Here is a 23,455-nt window from a genome sequence, read left to right as displayed (position 1 = left end):
AAGTGGACCGAGTTCTGCTTCCCAGCAAAGCAACTGAGGCCTCCTGTCCTTGCAAAACCACGCAGCAGCCTTGGAATAGGCCTGTGGAAAAGATAATTGAACAGATCAGCTTGTGAGAGGATATTAAAACCCTTTGAAATCATTTTTAAGATAGCTTTTAAATTGATATGCATAGCACTTTATGCAAGGTGGTTTTATGAAGTATTTGACTAGCTGTATTCTTGAAGAAGAATTTGTCAGATATAAAAATGATTTAAAACAAAAGCACTTCATAATGTCATCTTCCCTTTCAATCTCTACATTTTATTGATCTTTCAGTAAAAAGAGTGTTCCTATATGTTAGTAATTAACACCATAACACTGTATCCATACATCCAAAGCAAAATGGATAGTTAAGATATTATTTAGATTAACTTAGCACAAAAAATACTTTGCCTGAAATCTCTGTGAAAGAGATAACAGAGACATATATATTTCTTAAATCACTACTATCTTATTTTTTTTCACTGTGCTTTGAAGTATAGACAGTAACCTCACTCAAAAGGTTCAGCTAAAGATTATATGCAGATGTACTATGCAAATGTTATAATTCTACTTGAATTGTGACATGTTTCATCTTATTGTGCACATCATAAACCATGTTATTTCAGTTTAATTTGCTGTTCTGTTTCCATGGTAATTATAGTTTGGGAAAATGGGTAAAAAAAAAAGATATATTTCAAGATAAGCAAAAATGGAAAACATGTTGTGTTTGTTTTTGTGTACTAATTTACAGATGCCTCACTTAAGTTTTATTGCTATATGTATGCATAGCTTTGAAAATGTTTACATAATATGAAACAAGTCTATATAAATTAGATAGTCTTTGGATAAGACCAGAGAAAAATAATGTGAAAAATTTTTAACTCTGTTAAATTAAACTATGAAGGCTTTGAAAATGGTTAATCAATACCTGTGGAGAATTTGAACCATCAGTAAAAGTAATACCTGTGGAGAACTTGAACCATTAGTAAAAATAAATCATTTCGTTTATTATTTTTTGTTTTTTAATGGGATTTTAGTTTTGATGGTCTTTCATAATTTTATTACAGCTAAATCCCAGTTTCATGAAAGATATTTATTTAATCCCAAACAGCCCATATCATTAGAACCCTTTCTGTAAAACTGTAGCATAAATTGGTTTGTTACCTGTTTTATTATCCATTTGCTTAGTCAACAAACCAGAATTTAAAATCTCAATGTTATTTTTTTCAGCCTCATTTTAGCACAAACATTCCATGCTTATATGACTTTCATTGAAATAGTAGGGTTTTTAAGTTAAGAAAATCTGGTTTTGTGTCCAAAATCTAAAGACATCACTTCCTACCAAGTTATTCTGATTTAAAAAGTAAACAATTAGATGAGTAATTGAATTTTTAAACCTTAGGCTCCTCATCTGTGGATAGTATCTACCATATTAGGGTTATTTTGAAGATCGAATTAGTTTTTAAAAAAATACCTAATCTTTACTAAACATTTACTATGTGCCAGGCATTGTTTTCTGAGTGTTTTACATGTATTCATCATTCAGCTCTCATAACATCACTTTTTTAAATGAGAAAATTAAAGTCACAGAGAGATAAATTTACCTGCTCAAAGTCACACAACTAGTAACTGAAGGAGCTTAGGAAATGATGTAAATTGACAGCACGTTATAAATTATCAAAATCTACAGAAATACGAGTTATTCAAAGACTTGTTTCACATAAAAAAAATAGTACAATTCTGTTAAGAAAGCCAGAGAGGTTAAGTGTAAAAGAGAATAGAAAAAGAGTATCTATTTAGAACTGTCTAGGACAGCAGTGTTAGCGATCTGGAGATTTTTCTCAAACTGCTTTATGTTATTTAAATAAATGACAAAGACATACAAAAGTATAATACAGAAAGGGAAGCAATATAGGCAATAAGGATTGCAAAATATTTTTAACAATTATTGTTTTCTTCTTCATTTTTAATCATTCTAAGTTCTTTAAATGAAATAGAAATTATTTATCAGAAAAGTCATATTCAAAGAAATGCCCAGGTAACAAGCCCAAACATTTTGTTGTGTTTTCCCCCAGTCAGACATCTGAGAAATTAAAATCCTTAGCTACATAAATAAACATGTGTCCTCGGTAGCAACAACAACCATTTCTTCTCTTTTAGACTGAGTCAAGATTGTGAGCCAAATGCAAGTACAATGCCTCCCTTGCCACCTTTGACATTTCAAATCAAAGAAATGACAAGTCCTTTGATTAGTGACAATGAAGTATTCCCACTGGTGAGTTACTGGTTGTAGCCTTTTTTTCCTTTCATGGGTTATTGCTTTACTCTTAAACTGATGCCAGTACACTGACGTACATAGTAGTTTGTTTGTTTTTAATCTCACTCCTTGAATAGGACTCCAAGTTGGGTCTGCAAGTCATTTGGCCATACCTATCTATAGAAGGAAAAGATATCAATTATGTTTTGTAAAGTATTTCAGTCAATGGTTATTAACCTCTAATACAGGCCAGAATTAGTAGGGATTTTTTTAAATGCATATGCTTGGGACTCACCCTTGGATATTGCATGAGTCCTCAAGGATCTGTATATTGTAAAGAGCTACAGTGATCTTTTGGACTGGTTTAAAACCTCTTTTCTATTGACTTTGCCAAATGTGCAGGCACATATACAAATTATAAATGGTCAGCTTGATGAGTTATCACAAAGGGAATGTAACTACCACCCTAGTAACGAACAGAACATCCTCAGCACTCCAGAAGCCCCATTCATGTTCCCTTCCAGTCTCTACTTTTGCTTGCTCCCAACATAACCGCTATCCTGACTTTTAATATTATCAATTCATTTTGCCAACTTGCAAATTTTATATAAATGATATATGTTATTTTGTTTCTGGCTTCTTTTTCTCAACATTTTTTTTTAGATTCATCATCATCCATATTGTTTTATACAGCTATAGTTTTTTTTAATTTTTGTTTTTCTATAGTAATTGATTGGATATAAATACTACATTCAATGACAATAAAACTGATTTATTCATTCTACTACTGATGGATATTTGAGTCATTGCCAGTTTGGGGCTATTACAAACAATGCTGCCAAAACTATTCTTGTATGAGTGTTTTGGTGGATGTGTATACACATCCTATGACCTAGGTATTCCATTTTAGGTACATATATACATATATATTAGGTATATATACTAGGTATTCCATTTCAGGTACATATATACATATATATTAGGTATATATACTAGGTATTCCATTTTAGGTATATATATCAATTAATATATATATTCTCCATAGTAATCCAATCGATTACTATAGAGAAACAAAAATTTACAAAAAAACTATAGCTGTATAAAACAATATGGATGATGATGAATCTAAAAAAACAATGTTGAGAAAAAGAAGCCAGAAACAAAATAACATATATCATTTATATAAAATTTGCAAGTTGGCAAAATGAATTGATAATACTAAAAGTCAGGATAGCGGTTATGTTGGGAGCAAGCAGAAGTAGAGACTGGAAGGGAACATGAGTGGGGCATCTGGAGTGCTGAGGATGTTCTGTTCGTTACTAGGGTGGTAGTTACATTCCCTTTGTGATAATTCATCAAGCTGACCATTTATGATTTGTATATGTGCCTGCACATTTGGCAAAGTCAATAGAAAAGAGGTTTTAAACCTAAAATGGAATACCTAGTATATATGTATATATATATACCTAAAATGGAATACCTAGGTCATAGGATATGAATATGGTCAGCTTTAGTAGGTACTGCCAAACTGTTTTCCTGGATAAGCCAATGAATACTCCAACAAGTAGTGTATAAGAGTTGTCCTTGCTCTACAGTCTAACACATGGTATTATAAGTCCTTTCAAATTTACCCATTATGGTCAGTATGTACTAAGGTCCTATTACGTGGTTTTAATTCATGTTTCTCTGGTGAATAATGAGCTTAAGCACTATTCATATGTTTATAGGCCATTTTGATATCCTTTGTAAAATATCTGTTCAATTTCCTCACTTAATTTTCTGTTGGATTATCTTTATTGTTATTGATTTATGGGTATTCTTTCTATTCTTGATATAAGCCCTTTGTTGCTTATATGTTGGTTTAGCCTTGTAATAATAGAAACTGGAAGTAAAAGTTAAGCTATTTAGGTGGAAGAATGCTTAAAAATATTAACTTTTAAAGTTTTAGAGCTCTCTAAAGCCCTCTAAATGCTCTTTTGTGATCATCTCAACATAAAATGCCAACGTTATTTGAACAGTCTAAAATCCATACCAATAATGTAAATGAGATAAAATTCCTCATTTAAGTTATGAGAAATTCTAAGGGGACTTTGCAAATTCTGCATCAATAAAACTTTGATCATTAAGGAGTTTAAGTAAGCACACATTTCAGTCAAGCAATAGAAAAAGTTGCAAAAAACTCAATTGTGCTAATATCACATGGTTTTAGGATTTTTAGGATCACAATTAGTGTCAGCTCAAATATCACCTTTTCAGAGATGCCTAAGCAACCAGTCTGCAATTGCACCCTCCTCTTCACTCCCTGCCCCTCATCTTGCCTTTTTTCATGGCACTTCACTATGAGACGTTTTGTTGTTGGCCTCCCTCCTTTAGAATGTATGCTCCATGAAAGCAGGGTTTGTTTTCATGCTAACCCAACACCTAAAATAGTGTCAGCACTAGTAGGCACATAAAAAGACACGGAGAAGTATCTGTTGATTTAATTTAATAACATGGGGCTTCCTTCTACCTCTAAAATTCTGCATTACTCTTTTGAGGAATTCCTAACATCCTCAGGAGGTCACAGGAAGGAGTTTGGATTTTATTTTAAAACAATGGGAAGCCATTGTTAAGTTTTAATTAGGAAAGAAAATTCTCAACTCTTCTGGAACTGGGCATGGGGAACTTAATCTGTGATGGAGGCCTTAAAAATTCTATGGTAATCCACTGTTCTAGGTCTAGTGATTTCCATCCATGACTACATTTTGACAGTGGTTCCTGTCAAAACCACTACTGATCTTCTAGTTGCTAATTAAATGCACATTTTGAAGTATTCATCTTTCTGAATATTTTTGTCTTGAAACTCTTATGTTCTCTGGCTTCTATGACACTATACTCCCCTGATTCTTCTGCCACCCTCTGGCTACTATTTCCCAGTCTGTTTCCAGGGTTCTCCCTCCTATTTCTGTCCTTTAAATATTAGTGTTCTTCATTCATAAAATAAACATGTATTGAACACCAACTGTATGGCAACTCCTGTTCTAAACATGTCTTCAAATAAGAGAGACATATATATCATATGGTGAAAAAAAAGAGGAACTTTGTCAATGGATGAATGGATAATCAGATTGTGATAGATACATACAATGGAATATTTTTCAGCCATAAAAAGCAACTGTGGGGTCGGGCACGGCGGCTCACGCCTGTAATCCCAGCACTTTGGGAGGCTAAGGTGGGTGGATCACGAGGTCAAGAGATCAAGACCATCTTGGTCAACATGGTGAAACTCCATCTCTACTAAAAATACAAAAATTAGCTGGGCATGGTGGTGCGCGCCTATAGTCCCAGCTACTCGGGAGGCTGAGGCAGGAGAATTTGCTTGAACCCATGAGGCAGAGGTTGCGGTGAGCCGAAATTGTGCCACTGCACTCCAGCCTGGGTAACAAGAGCAAAACTTCCTCTCAAAAAAAAAAAAAAAAAGAAAAAAGTGAAAGCAACTGTGCCCAAAAAAAGGCCAAAAAAAAAAAAATACAACAGTGTAGATGAACCTCAAAAACATGCTAAGTGAAAGAAGCCAGACACAAAAGGCCATGTATTATATGATTCTATTTATATGAAATAGCCAGAATAGGTAAATGAAATCCATAGAAACAATGCAGATTGGTGGTTACCAGGGGTAGTGGGGAGGAAGAAACAAGGAAAAGTGGCTTAAGGGGTGCAGTGTTTCATTATGGATAATGAAACTATTTTGGAACTAGAGATGGTGGTTGCAAAACATTGTAAACGCGCTAAACACCATTGAACTGTTCATTTTAAAATGGTTAATTTTCTTTTACATCAATTTTATCTCAAAAACAAACGAAGAGAAACATTAATGATTGGAAATAAATGAACAAATAAGAAAATATTAAGGCCAGGCACGGTGGTTCACACCTATAATCCCAGCACTTTGGGAAGCCGAGGCGGGCAAATCACCTGAGGTCAGGAGTTTGAGACCAGCCTGGCCAACATGGTGAAGCACCATCTCTACTAAAAATACAAAAATTGGCTGGGCATGGTGGCGCATGCCTGTAATCGCACCTACTCAGGAAGCTGAGGCAAGAGAATTGCTTGAACCCTGGAAGTAGAGGTTACAGTGAGCCAAGATAGCGTCATAACATTCCAGCCTGGGCAACAGAGCAAAACACTGTCTCAAAAAAAAAAACGAAAATAGTAATAAATGCTGAGATAAAAAGAAAAGCAGGTAATGTGATAGGGAGTGATGTATGTATGGGGATTATTTTAGGTTGAGTAGCCAAGAAAATTATCATTGAGAAAGGGAAATTTAAGGTTTAACCTTAACGACAACAAATCCAGCCTTGCAAAGATCTGGTGGAAGAGAGTTTCAAGTAAGGGAACTATAAGGCAGGAATGAGTTTGGCAGGTATGAGAACCAGCAAGGTTTGGGGCCTTCTGGAGCTTAGAAGGGAAGACAGAGACTGGAACAAAAGGGAACAGAGAAGTCATCAGGGAAGTCCAGTATATGAGGACAGTAGGTCACAGGAAGGAGTTTGGATTTTATTTTAAAATAATGGGAAGCCACTGTTAAGTTTTAATTAGGAAAATACTGATCTGTTTACTCCATTTAAAATTACTCTGTTTAATAATAAACAAATATGTTTAAATCTTTCAAAAGATCACTTTAACTACTAAATAAAGAATAAATTATAGAGGGGCAAGGGTAGAAGTGGAGACAACTATTCTAAGGCTATTTCAGTAGTCTAGACGAGATGATGCTGGCTTGGTGGCAATGGAGGTACAGCAACATATTAGATCCAGAAAATATTCTGGTGAGTAGACAAGACTTGGCAATGAATTGTATATGGGAAGTGGGAGAAAGAGTGATCAAACATGACTCCTAGGATTTCAACCTGAGCACTGAGTAGATGCTAATACCACTTTCTGACATGGGAAGACTAAGGAAGAAATAGGGTTAGAGGAGAAATCATGATTTCTAGGTTGGACATATAAGTTTAAAATGTTTACTGGACACCCACATGTAGACATTAAATAGGCAATAGGACATGTGAATCTAATATTAAAGGAAGAGATCAAAGCTGGAAATATAAATATGGGGAAAATCTGCATATGGTTGTTATTTAAGTCTATAGAACTGAATGAAAATACTTAAGTATAAAAAAGAAATTATCCCATTACAAAGCCTTGGGTCATAATATTTAGTGCCCTAATGGGAATCCTCGAGGAAAGGAGGAAAGTCTGATAATGAAGAGGATGGGGCATAAGGAGGGTCCATGTCCGTTTGCAGAAACAAAGTCACTGAGAGGTAAGAAGAGATAGGATCCACAGTACAGGAGGAAGGATGAGTTTCTGGAACAGGAGGATGGCCTAAAATTCAGTTTTAGATAAAAATGGATGTGGAATAATGAGGGAGCTCCCCTCTGGCCCCTAGGAGGCCAGGTCACAAGGTACTGTGTAAGAAAGTGAACATACTAGGGAAGTAGAATAGAATCGCCTAGCAGTATTCACTGACCACTTGGTATTTATGGTCATGAAATTTAAAGTGAAACTAGTCCATGCAGTAACTTACCCCAACCTGTTGGCTCCAGCATTTAGCTATTCGGGTGTAGACATGACCCAGGCAAATGGGTCAGCTTAATTAGGGGTGGGTTTTATCAGGTAATTAGGACAGAGATAAGATACAGAGTTTTGGCAGATAATGAGGATAGAGACAAGATACAGGGAGCGACAAGTTGTTGAATGGTTATAAAGATGGATGTGGAATAAAAAGAGTTAGAAGGGAAGAGAGAGCATGAGGAAGATGATGGACAGTGAAAAGGAAAGAGTCTGAGTGGGGTCAGAGAAATGCTGGTGTGGGCGTACTAGATTAAGCAAGCTGTAAGGATGATGGATAGTTTGCTTTAAATCTCAATTAGTAAATAATGCAGTTCTCGTTGATGATAGTGTCAAGGACATGCTAGTGGGTGGATGCCTGAGATGAAGGATTCCCCAGGGCTCCATCTTTTAACTTCTTTTTATTTTACTTGCCTCTCTTGGATAATTTCAGTTAAGCTCATGGCCTTGTCATCTATAACTTCCAAATCTCTCTCTCTGATTCAGACCTGTCTTCTGAGTCCTAGATTATCTCACAGTTTACTGAAAAGTCTGTTTAAGTCTCAAGTCACCTCAAACTCAGTATTATTCAAAATGGAATGCCTTTTCTTCATTCATAAACTAAAAATTGTTATTGAAAACACAATGGCCCAGAATCTGTGCTAGAATCTGATGAATCAGAAATAAATAAGAGGCCAGCAGCTGTGACTCACATCTCAGCACTTTGAGAGGCCAAGGCAGGAGGATCCCTTGAACCCAAGAGTTCAAGGCCAGCCTGGGCAACTAGTGAGGCTCTGTTTCTAAAAAAGCTTTTTAAAAAAATAGCCAGGTGTAGTGGTGTGTGCCTATAGTCCCACCTACTCAGGAGGCTGACATAGGAGGATCACTCGAGCCCAGGAGTTAGAGATTAGCTGTGGTTGCACCACTGCACTCCAGCCTGGGCAAGAGAGCAAGACACTGTCTCAAAAAAAAATTTTTTTTAAGGAAAAAAGAACTTTTAATGGCTTATTTTACCTTTTTCTCCTTCTCAGTAAATGGCATGAGTGTCACTAATCACTCAGGCCAGAATCTAGGAAGTCATCTGTCTGAGATCAGGTTTCCTAGAGCCTAAGATGAGATTCTTGTGGAAGCAAGTTACTGAGGGAGTATTTTAGTATGTTCAGGAGGAGAGAGGAGGAGGCAGGAGAGGGGAGGGAGGAAAACTAAGCAAAGGTGTTGTCTCAGCTACAAACTAGTATAGTCTGGTGTCCCAGGGAGCTTGCCATATGAATTACACCACAGCATTGGTTCCAACCAAACAAGAAGTCTGGTATTTTATGTCCCTGTGTCCATCAATAAGTCATTGCCTCAGAGAGGGTAGCAAATGGGCAGAGGAAGGACTGCAGCTTCCCAGGTGAGGCAGGAGCCTCCAGTTAAGTGGAGGGCAGTTCTCCAAAGGAGTCAGCTGTGAGCTGTTAGTAGCTAACCCCCACCTAGCTGGAGGAGAGATGCATCAGCCTAGGGAAGGGGATCCCGGTAGGGGACCAACGACCGTGGTCCACCTCTTGCACCACTCAGAACTATCTTCTTCCATAGCTTCCATCCAGGTATAGCTTTTCACAATTATTGTGGACAATAATTTCTGGGAAAACTGATTAGAGGAAAGTTGGTGAGATAAGCCACAGCCCCTAATACTGCAGTTGGTCCCTGACACCTATCATTGCCTCACCCATTCTAGATTCCTCTCCCCATCAGCCAACTCTTCTGTTGATCCAGGTGGCATTTCTTTTGGGGTGAGCCCCTAATTTCCATGCCCTTATTAGGATATGGTTTCTGTATTTGCCAATTAAAATTAAAACTGGGGATGAAAGTACCAAAAGATGCCTCAGAGGATCATCTGAGTACCAAACACATTCCTCACTGCCTCTGCTTATGCAGTAACGTTCTTACCTCTTCAGGATGACTTAGGGTCAGCTACCTCTGCCATTATAGGAACTCCATTCTTTGTGTCTGATCTGTTGGCATGAGGTGCCCAAAGTGACCACATGGAGCCAAAGCTCTACGTTTAGTGGGTCTCTTTCAGGTCTCTTGGTAGAATTCCACCTCTAAGAACCAGGACCTATAGACCAACAGAACCTAAAGTTACATAAACAGAAAGCACAAGTTCTCCAAGTGGGTTAACAGAAGTGGTAGAGAGTGGAGCCATTCCTACTTCCTCCCTTTTGTTCCCAGATCCATGTATTCTACCCATTGGAAACACAGCACCATAAAACAGCCACTGGTTTAAAGTGTATACCACATCCTGAAGAAAGGCACCCCAACCTCACAGGATATAATCTCCAAGCTGGTGCCTTCGCTGTGCCATCAAGAGCTCTATCATGCTAGCATCCTCTGGATAGTGCTGTGTGTGGTTAGGACCAGTGGATACCATGGTCATGCCCCCACTGCCATACTCTTCTGCTATAAAGTAGGTACCTTTACTATTAAGCAGGATCTCATGTCTGCAGATCAGTGATTCTGTGAGCCCTAAGATAGTAGTGCAGACAGGAAAGGCAAACACGTAGAATGCATATCCATTCTGATAAGGATACAGCATTGCCCTTTCCAAGGTACAAGGGACCTAATGCAGTCAGACTGCCACCAAGAGGCTGGTTGATCTCCTTGAGGGATGATGCCATATCAAGAGCTCAGCTTTGGTTTCTATTGTAAGCAGGTCAGACATTTAACAGCAACAATAGCTGGATTACCTTTGATTAAAGGGGAAACCATGGTATTGAGCCAATGCATAATTCCTACTGGGGTAGCCAAAGACAGAGGCTGTATCAAATCATCCTGTCCACTTGCTAGATGCTGTGTCTCAACCAAGACTCAAGAGCATGATAGGAATTGTCTTGCAAATAGTATGCAGGTTTCTGCTACAGATGGCATAGCCTTGTGCCAGAATCTTAAGGGTCTGCAACACAACTTTCCCACTGAAACTTGCCGGAGGCTCCGCAAGGCATTTCTCTCTACCAGAGATTCTTCTAGTATGGGATCTGCCAAGTCATTTGACCAAAGTAGCAGGACTGCTTGAACCCTATCCTGAACCTACTACACAGCTCTTTCTTTCCAGAGTTCTGGGCTTGCTCAAAAAAGTTTTTTTCTGTGTCACCAAATAAATGAATCAGATTATTCAATTATTTGATTCAGGGGTGGAACATTTTCAAAGTGCATAAATTTTTGCTTTACTAGGATGTTCTGAATGCCCCATAGCAGTGGACACCTAAAAACAACGTGTCAAGCCCCAATCTTTTATAGGGTTTATCTTTCACTCTCTGGAGTACATGCATCTTTCCATGCCTTTAACATACTTGCTACTTCTTGCTCATCAAGTCTCATTAACATGATGTGTTAATATATGATGTTCCATGTGATAGTCTTTGCAATGTCCAGATGCGCAAGGCCCCTTCAGGATTTATTGTGACAGCTTCATGAACATAACATTGGGGCAAAACCATGGATGTATATTGTTGGCCACCCCATATGAATGCTAACTGCTTCCTATCCTCCCTTTTATTACATAGTAAAAAGAATGCATTTGCCAGATCAATAGTAGCATACCACCTACCCCAGGCTGTGATAGTCTTCTCTAGTCGAAATACTGTCCCTGACACAAAAGCTAGTTTGGCTACTAGTTGGAAAGTGTTCAGTACTCCATCATTTGCATGATCCCTAGTTTTGGCCTGGTCCAGATTGGTGAACAAAGTCCACCTATAACAAGGTTCACATTTATACAGATTGTTGACTCCCTAAACTTCCATTCTTCCTACGAAAATGAAAATCAAAGAATATAGTAACCACAGAACTGTAAAATTAAAGTACAAATTTCCCCAGTGAAGAAAAAGTACTTAATTTTTGTATGTGGCTTTTTAAAATGAAGAATTGTAAAATCATCTGATGCCCTTTATTCCTTAGCCACAGATTTTTATTTGTTGTAAATAAGCACTAAACAGATCACCAACAGTTAAACAGCATTTTCATGTCACCATGAAGGTGGAATTGGGGCAGTCATCACTGATACTTTCTCCACTATGATAGGACAAACAAGATACCTGCCAGCATCACAGCCCTCCCTATTAGGGAGGCACCTCCACCCCTGAGACACATTATGCAGCCAGCCCTCTTACCTGGCTAACGCCAAGCAGTGATTTGCCCTGTCAAAACCAATCCTTATTTTATTTTTTCTATATGAACCTTCTTTGTGCAATTCCACTATAATCTTTACTTTAGCTTTTTGGAGTTGCCTATTTTCAAATGAAAATCATTGGCTTTGCAAATGATTGCAGCATGTTTTAGGCAGGTTCCATGGTGAGTGCATTGTCCCTGCATTTGTGGTTGAACAATTTAACACTCATTTCTAGAGCTTTTGAATGTAATGGTGCTGTGATGTCTTCCTTAGTTCCTTGAGGATTTCATTTGTGGTGACTGCATTACACTAGTGGTGGGAATTCGGCCCAAGATGTGTTCTTTCGTTAAGAGCTACAGTGTTTGACAGTATGTCAGGGATGAAGCATGCCTGAGACAATAAAGTTCTGTATTCCTCATTCACTTTCCTTTCTTTCTCTCTTTAGTCTCCCCCAGATATGTCCTTCCCAGCATCTTTAGCTGCACAGCATTTCCTTCTAGAAGAAGAGAAACGAGCAAAAGAACTTGAAAAACTTCTAAATACACATATTGATGAACTGCAAAGACACACAGAATTTACTCTTAATAAATACTCCAAGCTAAAACAAAATAGACACATATGAGCTTTTAAACTTTTTTATTTGCTTCCCCTACCCCAAGAAAAAAAGCTCTGGCAAAATATTTACAAAGCTGATTAATGAAACTGAGAAATTCTATTCTGTTTCCTTGAGTAAATAATTTCTGTAAGGCAGCTAGAAAATAGTATTTTGTTCAATAAAGCTGTTTGCATTTCTGCATTAACATACTAAATTGTTCTGCTGTAGAGTTACTATAAAATAAACATGACTATTCCAAAAGAGATTTTTTTTCCAGTCTAAGGACTATTTTGGAATTAAATATGCACTTTTTTTCCCCACTTGAATCATGTATACTGAAAACCCATTTCCTCGGCAACTATACAAAATAAGGGAAAGGGAAGTGCATGCTATATTCCAGATACAAACGACTCAAAGGCAGCTCAGTTGTACTCGGTTTGAAAACTCAAGGATTTTCTAATAAAAATATTTATTTTCAGTTACGTAAACACTCTAAAATGTATTTAAAAAAAAAAAGACATAGCTTTACTATTTTTACATTCACCTTTATAATGTCTTTCTGTTTCAATACGTTGAAGGTTGATGGGATGTACAATTTACAAATTTAAAATATATGCTTTTTTGTTAGTACTAATTACTTCACGGACATGAACAAGATAAAGGAAATATAAAGCATTACTGTTGCTACACTGTCCTTTGTAATCATCTCTATTTTAAATACAAAAAAAGAATATAAAATTCAAGGGACTTGAAGCATAAATGCCAAATCTGTATAGAACAGTAGTAGCATGGCTATGAACAATAAAAACAGAATTTACAAATATACGAGAATATAATATACTTTCTTAAAAAGTTTTATGTGTGTGTGTCTGTGTGTATATATATATATGTGTATCTATATATATATATGAAGAGAAATTATGAAAAAAGGTAAGTCCTACTATACTTTTATGGTTTCCTGTTTCCGTTTAAAGACACAATCTCAACATACTGAAAGACAACCAAAGTGTCATTAGAGAACAGGTGTGATTTTCATATGAAAATGCAGAGCATTGTAGACTTCAGGTAACATGACCACATGTATTTGTATAGCTCTTGATGTTTGAGGAAAAGAAAAGATGTATTTTATAGCTCTTGATGTTTGTCTTAGTTCAGCCTGTCACAACAAAAATACCGTAGACTGGGTGACTTAAACAACAAACATTTATCTCTCACAGTTCAGAAGGTTGAGAAGTCCCAAGATCAAGGTGCCAGCTAATCTGGTGTCTGACAAGGGCCCACTTCTGGGCTTGTGGACAGCCACCACCTTGCTGTATCTTCACATGGCAGAGAGGAAGTATCTCTCTTGTTTCTTCTTTATAAGGCAGTAATCCCATTCATGAAGGTTCTACCTTCATGACATAATTATCTCCTAAGGCCCCAATTTCCTAATAGCATCACATTGAAGGTCAAAACAGTCATGCATCACTTAGCGACAGGGATATATTCTGAGAAATGTATTGCTAGGCAATTACATCGTTGTGCAAATATCATAGAGCGCACTTATGCAAACCTAGATGGCACAACTACTGCACACCTAGGCTATATGGCATAGCCTATTGCTCCTAGGCTACAAACCTGTATGGCATGTTACTGTACTGAATGCTGTAGGTAGTTGTAATGCACTGATAAGTATTTGTGTATCTAAATATAGAAAACGAGTGAAATATGGAATTTTAATATTATGGGAACACCATCATATATTAGGTCCATTGAAATATTATTATACCGTGCATGACTCTATAAATTTTGGGTAGGCACATTCTGTCCACAACACCTTCCCATAGTATTATTCATTTAAACTCAAAATGAGCCTGTGAGATCAGCAAGCCTAATATCCTTGTCCCTGGGAATCAGAGTTGTTAAGAAACTTACTCAGAATCATGGTAAGCGAGAGAGTCAGAAAGGAAACTCCTGGCCTTCTGATTCCTGGCTCTAGCTCTTATTACTTCCCAGTATCACTTCTTGTAAGCAAGCAGATGGTGAACAAAGCTGCATCTACAAAAGCCAGGTTTGACGACAAAACATCAGAAGATCCAAAGCCATTAGTGTACTCACAAAAACTCCATGTGGAAAGTTATGATACTTTCAAATGTTTTAGTAATTGCTAGCCTAGACATGAGGAAAACATTTTTCAGCATTATCTTTAGAAGATAGGAAGAAGTATGTTTAGGAAAAGGGCGTTCCATAAACAAATTTGAAAACCTTCATATCCCTAATACAAACAATGAAAAAGGTTAAATATACATACCTTTATAATTCCCTATGTCAAAATAACATTCATTCTTTCAGGGTAAAGATACAATTGAAAGTTCTTTGTTGAAATAAAGATCTAGGCTACAATAGGTCTCAGAACTTAGCAGAGTCAAGACAGCATGAATTTGGACTCTGTCTAGAACTAACGGTGAATTTGCCCCTATGGACTATTAATACTTCAAGTCCACATGCAGGCTTCTTTTAAATTATGAATTCAGGATTCCACTTGATGTTAACTTTCTTAGAATGGTGGTTTTCAATGTTTTGCTTAACAACAGGATTCAGCGTTCAAAAGGAATCATGCGGTGAAGTCTAACATCGATATACTGTCATCAAGATAAAAGGCAAGCAGTACTGATTGAATGTTGGAAGGAGGTAGTGAGGCCAGGCTGCCCTCTCCACTCCCCTCTCTTACCATTCTGTTCTCCATAGGCCAAAAAGATGGCCATGGAACAGCTGTCCTAGATGTTGTGGAGGGGGCCTGAAGGAGAGGCAGATTTGCTCAGTTACTACCTTGGCACAGAATACATTTTCCTGCGGAAATCATTTCATGGATACTGGTTATAACCTGCACATCAAAAGCAGGGTTTCAAACAGGGAAGCCTACAGCAGGGCCAAGCATAGAACTAAGGAGATCCTCAGAGCTACCTCGCTCACTCCAACAGACTAGGAATTTTTAGGTCTTAAAGGTGCTCCATACAACAGGACAAGTTAGACCTGTTGGAGACAAGGTTCTTCATGCCTTGGCCCTGTGACTTCAACGTAGCTTCCATTTCTTTATCTGTAGAACAGGCTTAACAACACTACCTATGTCAGAGGATTCTTGTGAGGATTACAGGATATAATGTACATAATGTGGATAGCACACAGCTTGGCACAATAAGTACTCAGTACATGCTAGCTGTTAGCATTTGCCATCCTTGCCCTCTGAGGCATTAGGTCTGAACTCAGAAGACAAAGCACATCCTCACAGAATACTATCATTTTTTGAGGACCGTGTAACAGCCACCATACATAAGTTAAATCATTAACAGTTTCTTAAAAATAATTACACATCATAAAATTCACCCATTTAAAAGGGTATATTTCAATAATTTTTACTAAGTTTACAGCGCTGTGTAGCCATTGCCACAACCCAACTTTAGAACATTTCCTTCACTCCAAAAAAATCCCTAATGCCTGTCTTTAGTCATTCCATTCCTATGCCCAACCCCAGGCAGCTGCTAAACTACTTTCTGTCTTTACAGATTTACCTGGACATTTTACATAAATAAATTCATATGTGGGTTTTTTATCTTAGCATAATGTTCTCAAGATTTGTATTGTAGCATATATTGGTATTCTGTTTTTTTTATTGCTCAGTAGTATTCTGTTGTATGAATAAACCACGTTTCATTTATCCATTTCACCAGTTGATGGACATCTGAATTGCTTCCAGTTTAGGGCTATTATGAATAAAGAATACACAAGTCTCCGTGGGGACATACGTTTTCATATCTATTGAATCCTTTTTTAGGAGTAGAATTTCTCAGTTACATGGTATATTTATGTTTAACTTTGAAAAGAAATATTCAGTATGTATAAAAGTTATTTCATCCTGATTTTGTCATTTCTCTAGTGGCTAATGATGTTGAGCATCATTTTGTGTTTTTACTGACCATCCACATCTATTCTTCAGTAAAATGTCTATTTAAATCTTTTGCTAATTTTACAGTTGGGTTATTTCTCTTGTTAGGTTATAGAAATTCTATATTTGATATAAGTCCTTTATCAGATATAAGACTTGCATGTATTTTCTCCCAGTCTGTGACTTGTCTTTTCATTTTCTTAATAGTGTCTTTTGAAGCAAGTAAGTCATAAATCTTGATAAAGTACTGTTCACTAGTTTTATGAATCATGCTTTTTGCATTATATCTATATTTGCCCAATCCAAGTCACAAAGTTTTCCTTTATATTTTATTCTAAAAGTGTTACAGTTTTAAGTTTTACATTAGATCTACAATGCATTCTGAGTTAACGTTTTTGTAGGGTGGTAGGGTCTACATTCATCTTTTTAAATGTGGATATCCAGTTGTCCCAGCACCATCTGTTTAAAAAAACTATTCTTTATCTTCTCTGAATTGTCTTGGCACTTTTGTTGAAAAATCAATTGGCTATAAACATAAGGGTTTTTTCTGGACTCTTAATTCTGTTCCATTGACCTATATGTTACTCCTTATGCCAGTACCACACAATCACAAGTATTGTAGCTTTGCCAGAAGTTTTGATAGTGGGAAGTATAAATCTTCCAACTTTCAAAATGATTTTGGCTATTTGGGGTCCTTTGAATTTCCATGTAAGTTTTAGGGTCAGCTTGTCAATTTTTGTTAAAAAAAAAAAAAAAAAAGTAGGCCTTCTGAGATGTCTATAGAGATTAAGATAGTAGTTCTCTCCAAATTGATCTATATTGAATCTCAGTTCAGGCAGTATTGCCATCTTAATATTATTTAGTCTTCCAATTTGTAAACATGAAATTTCACATTTATTTCATTTATTTAGATATTCTTTAATTTCTCTTGGAAATGTTTTATCGTTTTCAATATTAATATTATGCTTTTGTTAAATTTATTCCTAAATATTTTAATTAATTGGATGCTATTATAATTGAATTGTTTTCTCAATTTCATTATTGGATTGTTCATGGTTAGTATATAGAAATAAAATAGGTTTTTGTATACTAGTCTTGTATTGTGGGACCCTGCTGAGCTCATTTATTCTAGTAGGGGTGTGTGTGTGTGTGTGTGTGTGTGCGCTCCTCAGAATTTTATGCCTCCAGGATCGTGTTGTCTATACATAAAGACAGCTTTTTCACTTCTTCCTTTCCATTCTGTGTGCATTTTCTTTCTGTTTCTTACCTGACTGCACTAGCTAGAAACTCCAGTACAATGTGAAATGAAAGTGGTGAGAGCAGACATGTCTGCTTTCTTCCTGATCTTAAGAGAAACCTCTTAGTCTTTCATAATTAAGTATGATGTTCGCTATAGTTTTTTGTAGACGCTTTTTATCAGGTTGCAGAAGTTCTCATATAGTCCTAGTTAATTGATAGTTTTTATGATTAGCCGTTAGATTTTAGTAAATGTGTTTTCTGTGTTTGCTGACATGATCATGAGGTTTTTGTCTTTTATTAATATAGTATACTACACTAACTTTTAAAAAGGATAAACCAAGCTTGTGTTTCTGGGATAAATCATACTTGATCATGATGTATGATTTTTTTGTATATTGCTGGATTTGGTCTGCTAATACTTTGTTGAGAATTTTGTCATGAGGGATATTGGTCTCTAGTTTTTTTGTCATGTCTTTGTCTGGCTTTGGTATCAGGGTAATTCTTGCCTCATAGAGTGAATAGGGAAGTTTTTTTCTACTCCTCTGTTTTCTAGAGGAGTTTATATTATTTGTTTAAATGCCAATGAAATTCACTAGTGAAGCTATCTAGTCCAGGCTTTTCTTTGTGGGAAAATTTTGATTATTACTCAACATCTTTCCTTGTTACAGATCTGCTCAGATTTTCTATTTCTTCTTTAGTCCATTTTGGTGATCTGTGTCTTTTAAACTTGATTTAATCTTTATAATAACCTTGAAAGTAAGAATTTAGGCCTATTTTATTTTGGGACTTAAAAGACTGACTGACAGTATCCCAAGGTCGACTATCTGGAAAATGGCCAGTCTGTGAAACACTAACATCCCTACCATTTCCACCAGGCCACACTGCCTCTAGCAGACATAGGGCTTCTTGAAGGAAAAGGTGACTCCTCCCTGCACCACCAAGGCTGACACCAAAAACAACCTTTTGTGGGTGTCCTAGTCCAAGTTTTTTTTTCCTCAATGACTTGTGCTTCTGGGAGTTCAAAATGCTGGCATCAGGGAAGCTAACAAAGCCCAAGCCTGCTTCTGCCTAAAGACCAAGATTCTCGTCGCTTGAAAGCCCCCTTGAGAATTGTTGCCTTGGGAGTCCCCATCTCCTGGGAAAGCACCCAATGATAAGGGCTGTACTTAATTCAAATGGTCATGTTTTTCTCCCTTGCCTGCCAAAGAAAGGAAAAACAAAATATCAAAGGACCAAGGTGTGGTTTGCAATGAACTACACTTGTTTCAATATCGACAGTTGACAACTGATAATCAAGACCTCTGCTAAATAAGAGAAGCTCAGATACATGGTTTCCCAAATTTTGTTTATTCACACAGAAATGAAACAGTTGCTCCCCTAACAAGAGGAACCCATCCGAGATCAAACTTATGGGCTCTGTAGGTTTCGCATAAGATGAAGAATTAGGCCAGGCGCAGTGGCTCCAGGCACTTTGGAGGGCCAAGGTGGGTGGATCACGAGGGCAAGAGATCGAGACCATCCTGGCCAACATGGTGAAACCCCATCTTTACTAAAAATACAAAAATTAGCTGTGTGTGGTGGCATGCGTCTGTAGTCCCAGCTACTCAGGAGGCTGAGGCAGGAGAATCGCTTGAACCCAGGGGGTGGAGGTTGCAGTGAGCTGAGATCGTGCCACTGCACTCCAGCCTGGTGACAGAGTGACACTCCATCTCAAAAATAAATAAATAAAATGAAGAATTAAGCTTTTTCACATATCTGGTCAATGTGTCTTTTATCAGGTGTAGGGATCTGCTGCCTCAGTGTGTTAAGGCTGCTATAACAAAATACATTAGAGTGGGTAATTTACAAACAGAAAATTGTTGCTTATAGTTCTAGACACTGGGATGTCCAAGGTCAAGGCACCAGCAGATTTGGAGTCTCATTAAGGCCACCTTCTGCATAGATGACATCTAGCTATGTCCTCATGGCAGAAGGGACAAACAAGCTCCCTCATGCCTCTTTTTATAGGGGCGCTAATCTGTCCTCATCATCTAGACACCTCCTAAAGCCTTCAGTTCTTAATACTGCTGCACTGGAGATTACATTGCAACATATGAATCTTGGAGCAACACACTCAGACCACAGCACTTGCCTAAAAAATTTATTACATAACATAGGACCAACAGGCTTCTTTGTACTTGAGGTATGCACAACAGATCTCTCTTCATTAAAAAATTGTATACACTAAATTGATAACATAGAAAAGAACTGAGCTATCATTCTCATTTGGTATGATTTCTTTTGGTTTTTGTTTGTTTGTTTGTTTATAAAAACAACACTGCAGCTTGGAAATACTTCCTTTTCATCATCTTGAGGAATACCTTCCAAAAGTCAGTGCTGATTGAGCTGAAACCTTTTCTAAGCCTAAACATATACCTTGGTCATGATAAATTATTTTATGAATCATTACCAAACAATTTTGATAGATAAAATTATGAGTAATCAAACTAAAACAGTTCTTTGGCTTCAGAGAAAAATGTTTACTATATATAAAGTTTACTTTGTAACCAAAGTTTTTATATTAACAATAGTTGCACCCAAGAGAATATATATCCATATGTGTGTGTATTCACATATGTACATATATAAACATATATAAGTAAATAAATGTATATATACACAAAACCCTTAAAATAATCAATAAAACATGAATCAAGAACAGTCCCAGAAATTGGAAAACAAACATATATCATTCAGTCATTTTTAATATTGAAAATATGAGTACTTAAGAATAGATAGGATTTACTGGCCAAACATAATAGCTTTATTTTGGAGAAAATGCATTTATTTTATTGAAGATAGTATGCTAAATGCATAAGGCACCCAAAGGTTGGGGGAGAATAAAACTTTAGATATACAAAGATTTAAAAATTCTCAGATGACAGTGAGATTAACCCAGAAGCTGGTTTTTGAGTTGGACCATAAAGGATGAGTTGAAAAAGAAGTGAAGGAAGGAGAAGGTAAGTAAACAGATGCTCTCATGTGCTTGCTACCTGGCTTATCATTCATTCCACAGACTTACTGAGAACCCATCCAGGGTCAGGCACTCGCCCAGATGCTAGGTGATAGCCCACAATCCTGAATATACTTGAATAGTGTTTTCAATGTTATGTTCATTGGTTAGTTTACCAGTCAACATAGCTGTTTTCTACTTAGATATTCACAAATACATTTTAAATAATTTTAAAGGTGGTCTTAAGTTGTCAGCTTTACAGAGCTTTACAAGCAGCTGGGAGAGAGGTCTGGAACAGATTCTCCCTCACAGCACTCAAGAGGAACTAATCTACTGACACCGTGACTTTGGACTTCCAGCCTCCAGAACTGCAAGGCAATGCATTTCTGTTGTTTGAGCCATCCAATGTGTAGTACTTTGTTACAGTGCCCTAGGAAACTACTGCACTCACGTATCCCAGACTTGGAGCCGAAAAAGCTGGCAATAGGCACAGACAGAAAAGGCCCCATCAAAAGCCTGCTCTCTCTTGGCAAGGACCGGGAAAGGGGCAGACAGAAAACTTTCAGATAAGAACCACTAAAATCCAGCCAAACACCACAAAAAAAGCTATTGGCCCTATTGACTCCCACACCAGCAAAGGCAGAGGGAGAGCATAGACTTCTGCCCTCTCTTCAAGGACACAGCAAAGTGGCATTGGAGAGGGCTGAGCAGGGTAACAGAACTTTCATTCATGCCAGCAGGTGACAGCATCAGTGCAGATTATGTGGGAATCTCCCAGAAGGCAGGAACAGGCAACCCTATACCCCGCCACTAAGGTGGGGCAGAGGAGGCCTGGTGGAGAGTCAGGGTATTCACCTGAGCTTAGTGGTAAAAAGGACCCTTCTGCAGAAACTGAAATTGGTCCCTTCTGCAGAAACTGAAATTGGACCCCTTCCTTACACACTATACAAAAATTAACTCAAGATGAATTAAAGACTTAAACATAAGACCTAAAACCATAAAAACCCTAGAAGAAACCCTAGGCAATACCATTCAGGACCTAGGCATGAGCAAAGACTTTATGACTAAAACACCAAAAGCAATGACAACAAAAGCCAAAATTGACAAATGGGATCTAATTAAACTAAAGAATTTCTGCACAGCAAAAGAAACTATCATGAGTGAACAGGCAATAGAATGGGAGAAAATTTTTGCAATTTACCCATCTGACAAAGGGCTAATATCCAGAATCTACAAAGAACTTAAACAAATTTACAAGAAAAAAACAACCCCATCAAAAAGTGGGTGAAGGATATGAATAGACACTTCTCAAAAGAAGACATTCATGCAGCCAACAAACATATGACAAAAAGCTCATCATTTGTCATTAGAAAAGTACAAATCAAAACCACAGTGAGATACCATCTCACACCAGTTAGAATGGTTATCGTTAAGAAGTCAGGAAACAACAGATGCTGGAGAGGCTGTGGAGAACTAAGAACGCTTCATACTGTTGGTGGGACTGTAAATTAGGTCAACCATTGTGGAAGAGAGTGTGGCCATTCCTCAAGGATCTAGAACCAGAAATACCATTTGACACAGCAATCCCATTACTGGGTATACACCCAAAGGATTATAAATCATTCTGCTATAAAGACATATATGCACACATATGTTTACTGCAGCACTGTTCACAATAGCAAAGACATGGAACCAACCCAAATGCCCATTAATGATAGACTGGATAAAGAAAATGTGGCACATATATGCCCTGGAATACTATGCAGCCATAAAAAAAGATGAGTTCATGTCCTTTGAAGGGACATGGATAAAGCTGGAAACCCTCATTCTCAGCAAGCTAACACAGGAACAGAAAATCAAACAGTGCATGTTCTCACTAGTAAGTGGGAGTTGAACAATGAGAACACATGGACATAGGGATGGGAACATCACATACTGGGGCCCGTCAGGGGGTGGGGGCATGGTGGGGGATAGCACTAGGAAAAATACCTAATATATAAGATGGGTTGATGGGTGCAGCCAACCACAATATCATGTGTTTACCTATGTAACAAACCTGCACATTTTGCACATGTATCCCAGAACTTAAAGTATAATTAAAAAAAAAAAAAAGAAAAAGAACTAAGGGAGTAGAATACTCATTAGCATTTTTTGTTATCTTTTGTGTTTGGGGAAACAATAATTTATACCTCATTGTATTATCAAAATCCAGAAAATTGAATAAAATGAAGATCCTGGAAGAGAATCAATAAAATAAATAAAATGATTAAATCACCAAAAAAACTTAAAAAAAAAGGACCCTTCTGGTTCCCAGCTAAAGCAGTGCTAGGAGGGAAATTAATAGCACTAACTGCATACATTAGAAAAGGGGAAAAGTCTCAAATCACCTAAGTTCCCATCTCAAGAACCTAGGAGATAAAAAAGACCAAAATAAACCAAAGCAAACAAAAGGAAGAGATAATAAAGAGCAAAAATCAATGAAATGGAAATCAGAAAAATTGAGAAAATCAGTGAAGAGCTGGCTCTTTGAAAAAAATAAAATAGAAAAATCTCTAGCAAGACTGACAAAAAAAAGGAAGAAAATACAAATAACCAATATCAGGAATGAAACAGAGGATCTCACTGCAGACTCTGCAAAAAACAAAAGACTGCTATGAACACAAATATTTATTTGACAACTTAGTGGAAATGGG

General features: G+C 37.1%; 2 protein-coding genes across 9 annotated transcripts in view; one reads left to right on the top strand and one right to left on the bottom strand.

Annotated features, from left to right (window-relative positions):
- The window catches only part of LOC103796120 (uncharacterized), a 127,081-nt gene that overhangs the window by 21,180 nt on the left and 82,446 nt on the right, over positions 1 to 23,455 (bottom strand). The window lies entirely within an intron of this gene.
- DEUP1 (deuterosome assembly protein 1) overlaps positions 1 to 23,455 on the top strand; it is a 134,713-nt gene that overhangs the window by 81,795 nt on the left and 29,463 nt on the right. For 5 of the 8 annotated variants that reach the window (XR_013523165.1, XM_035265260.3, XM_035265257.3 and 2 more), the window contains 2 exons: positions 2,185 to 2,299; positions 12,460 to 12,870. Coding sequence is in view for 7 of the 8 variants with exons in the window: in XM_035265260.3 (XP_035121151.1) it covers positions 2,185 to 2,299; positions 12,460 to 12,636 (292 nt within the window). In the remaining variant the exon portion in view is untranslated. Of the gene's footprint in view, positions 1 to 2,184; positions 2,300 to 10,081; positions 12,421 to 12,459; positions 12,871 to 23,455 lie in introns of those variants that run through there. The other 3 variants (XM_035265259.3, XM_017977695.4, XM_035265258.3) reach the window with 2 other exon arrangements.

The sequence above is a fragment of the Callithrix jacchus genome, chromosome 10 (assembly GCF_049354715.1).
Source record: "Callithrix jacchus isolate 240 chromosome 10, calJac240_pri, whole genome shotgun sequence".
Taxonomy (NCBI): domain Eukaryota; kingdom Metazoa; phylum Chordata; class Mammalia; order Primates; family Cebidae; genus Callithrix; species Callithrix jacchus.
The sequence above is the reverse complement of the archived record's forward strand: the minus strand, read 5'-3'. Positions and strand labels throughout refer to the sequence as shown.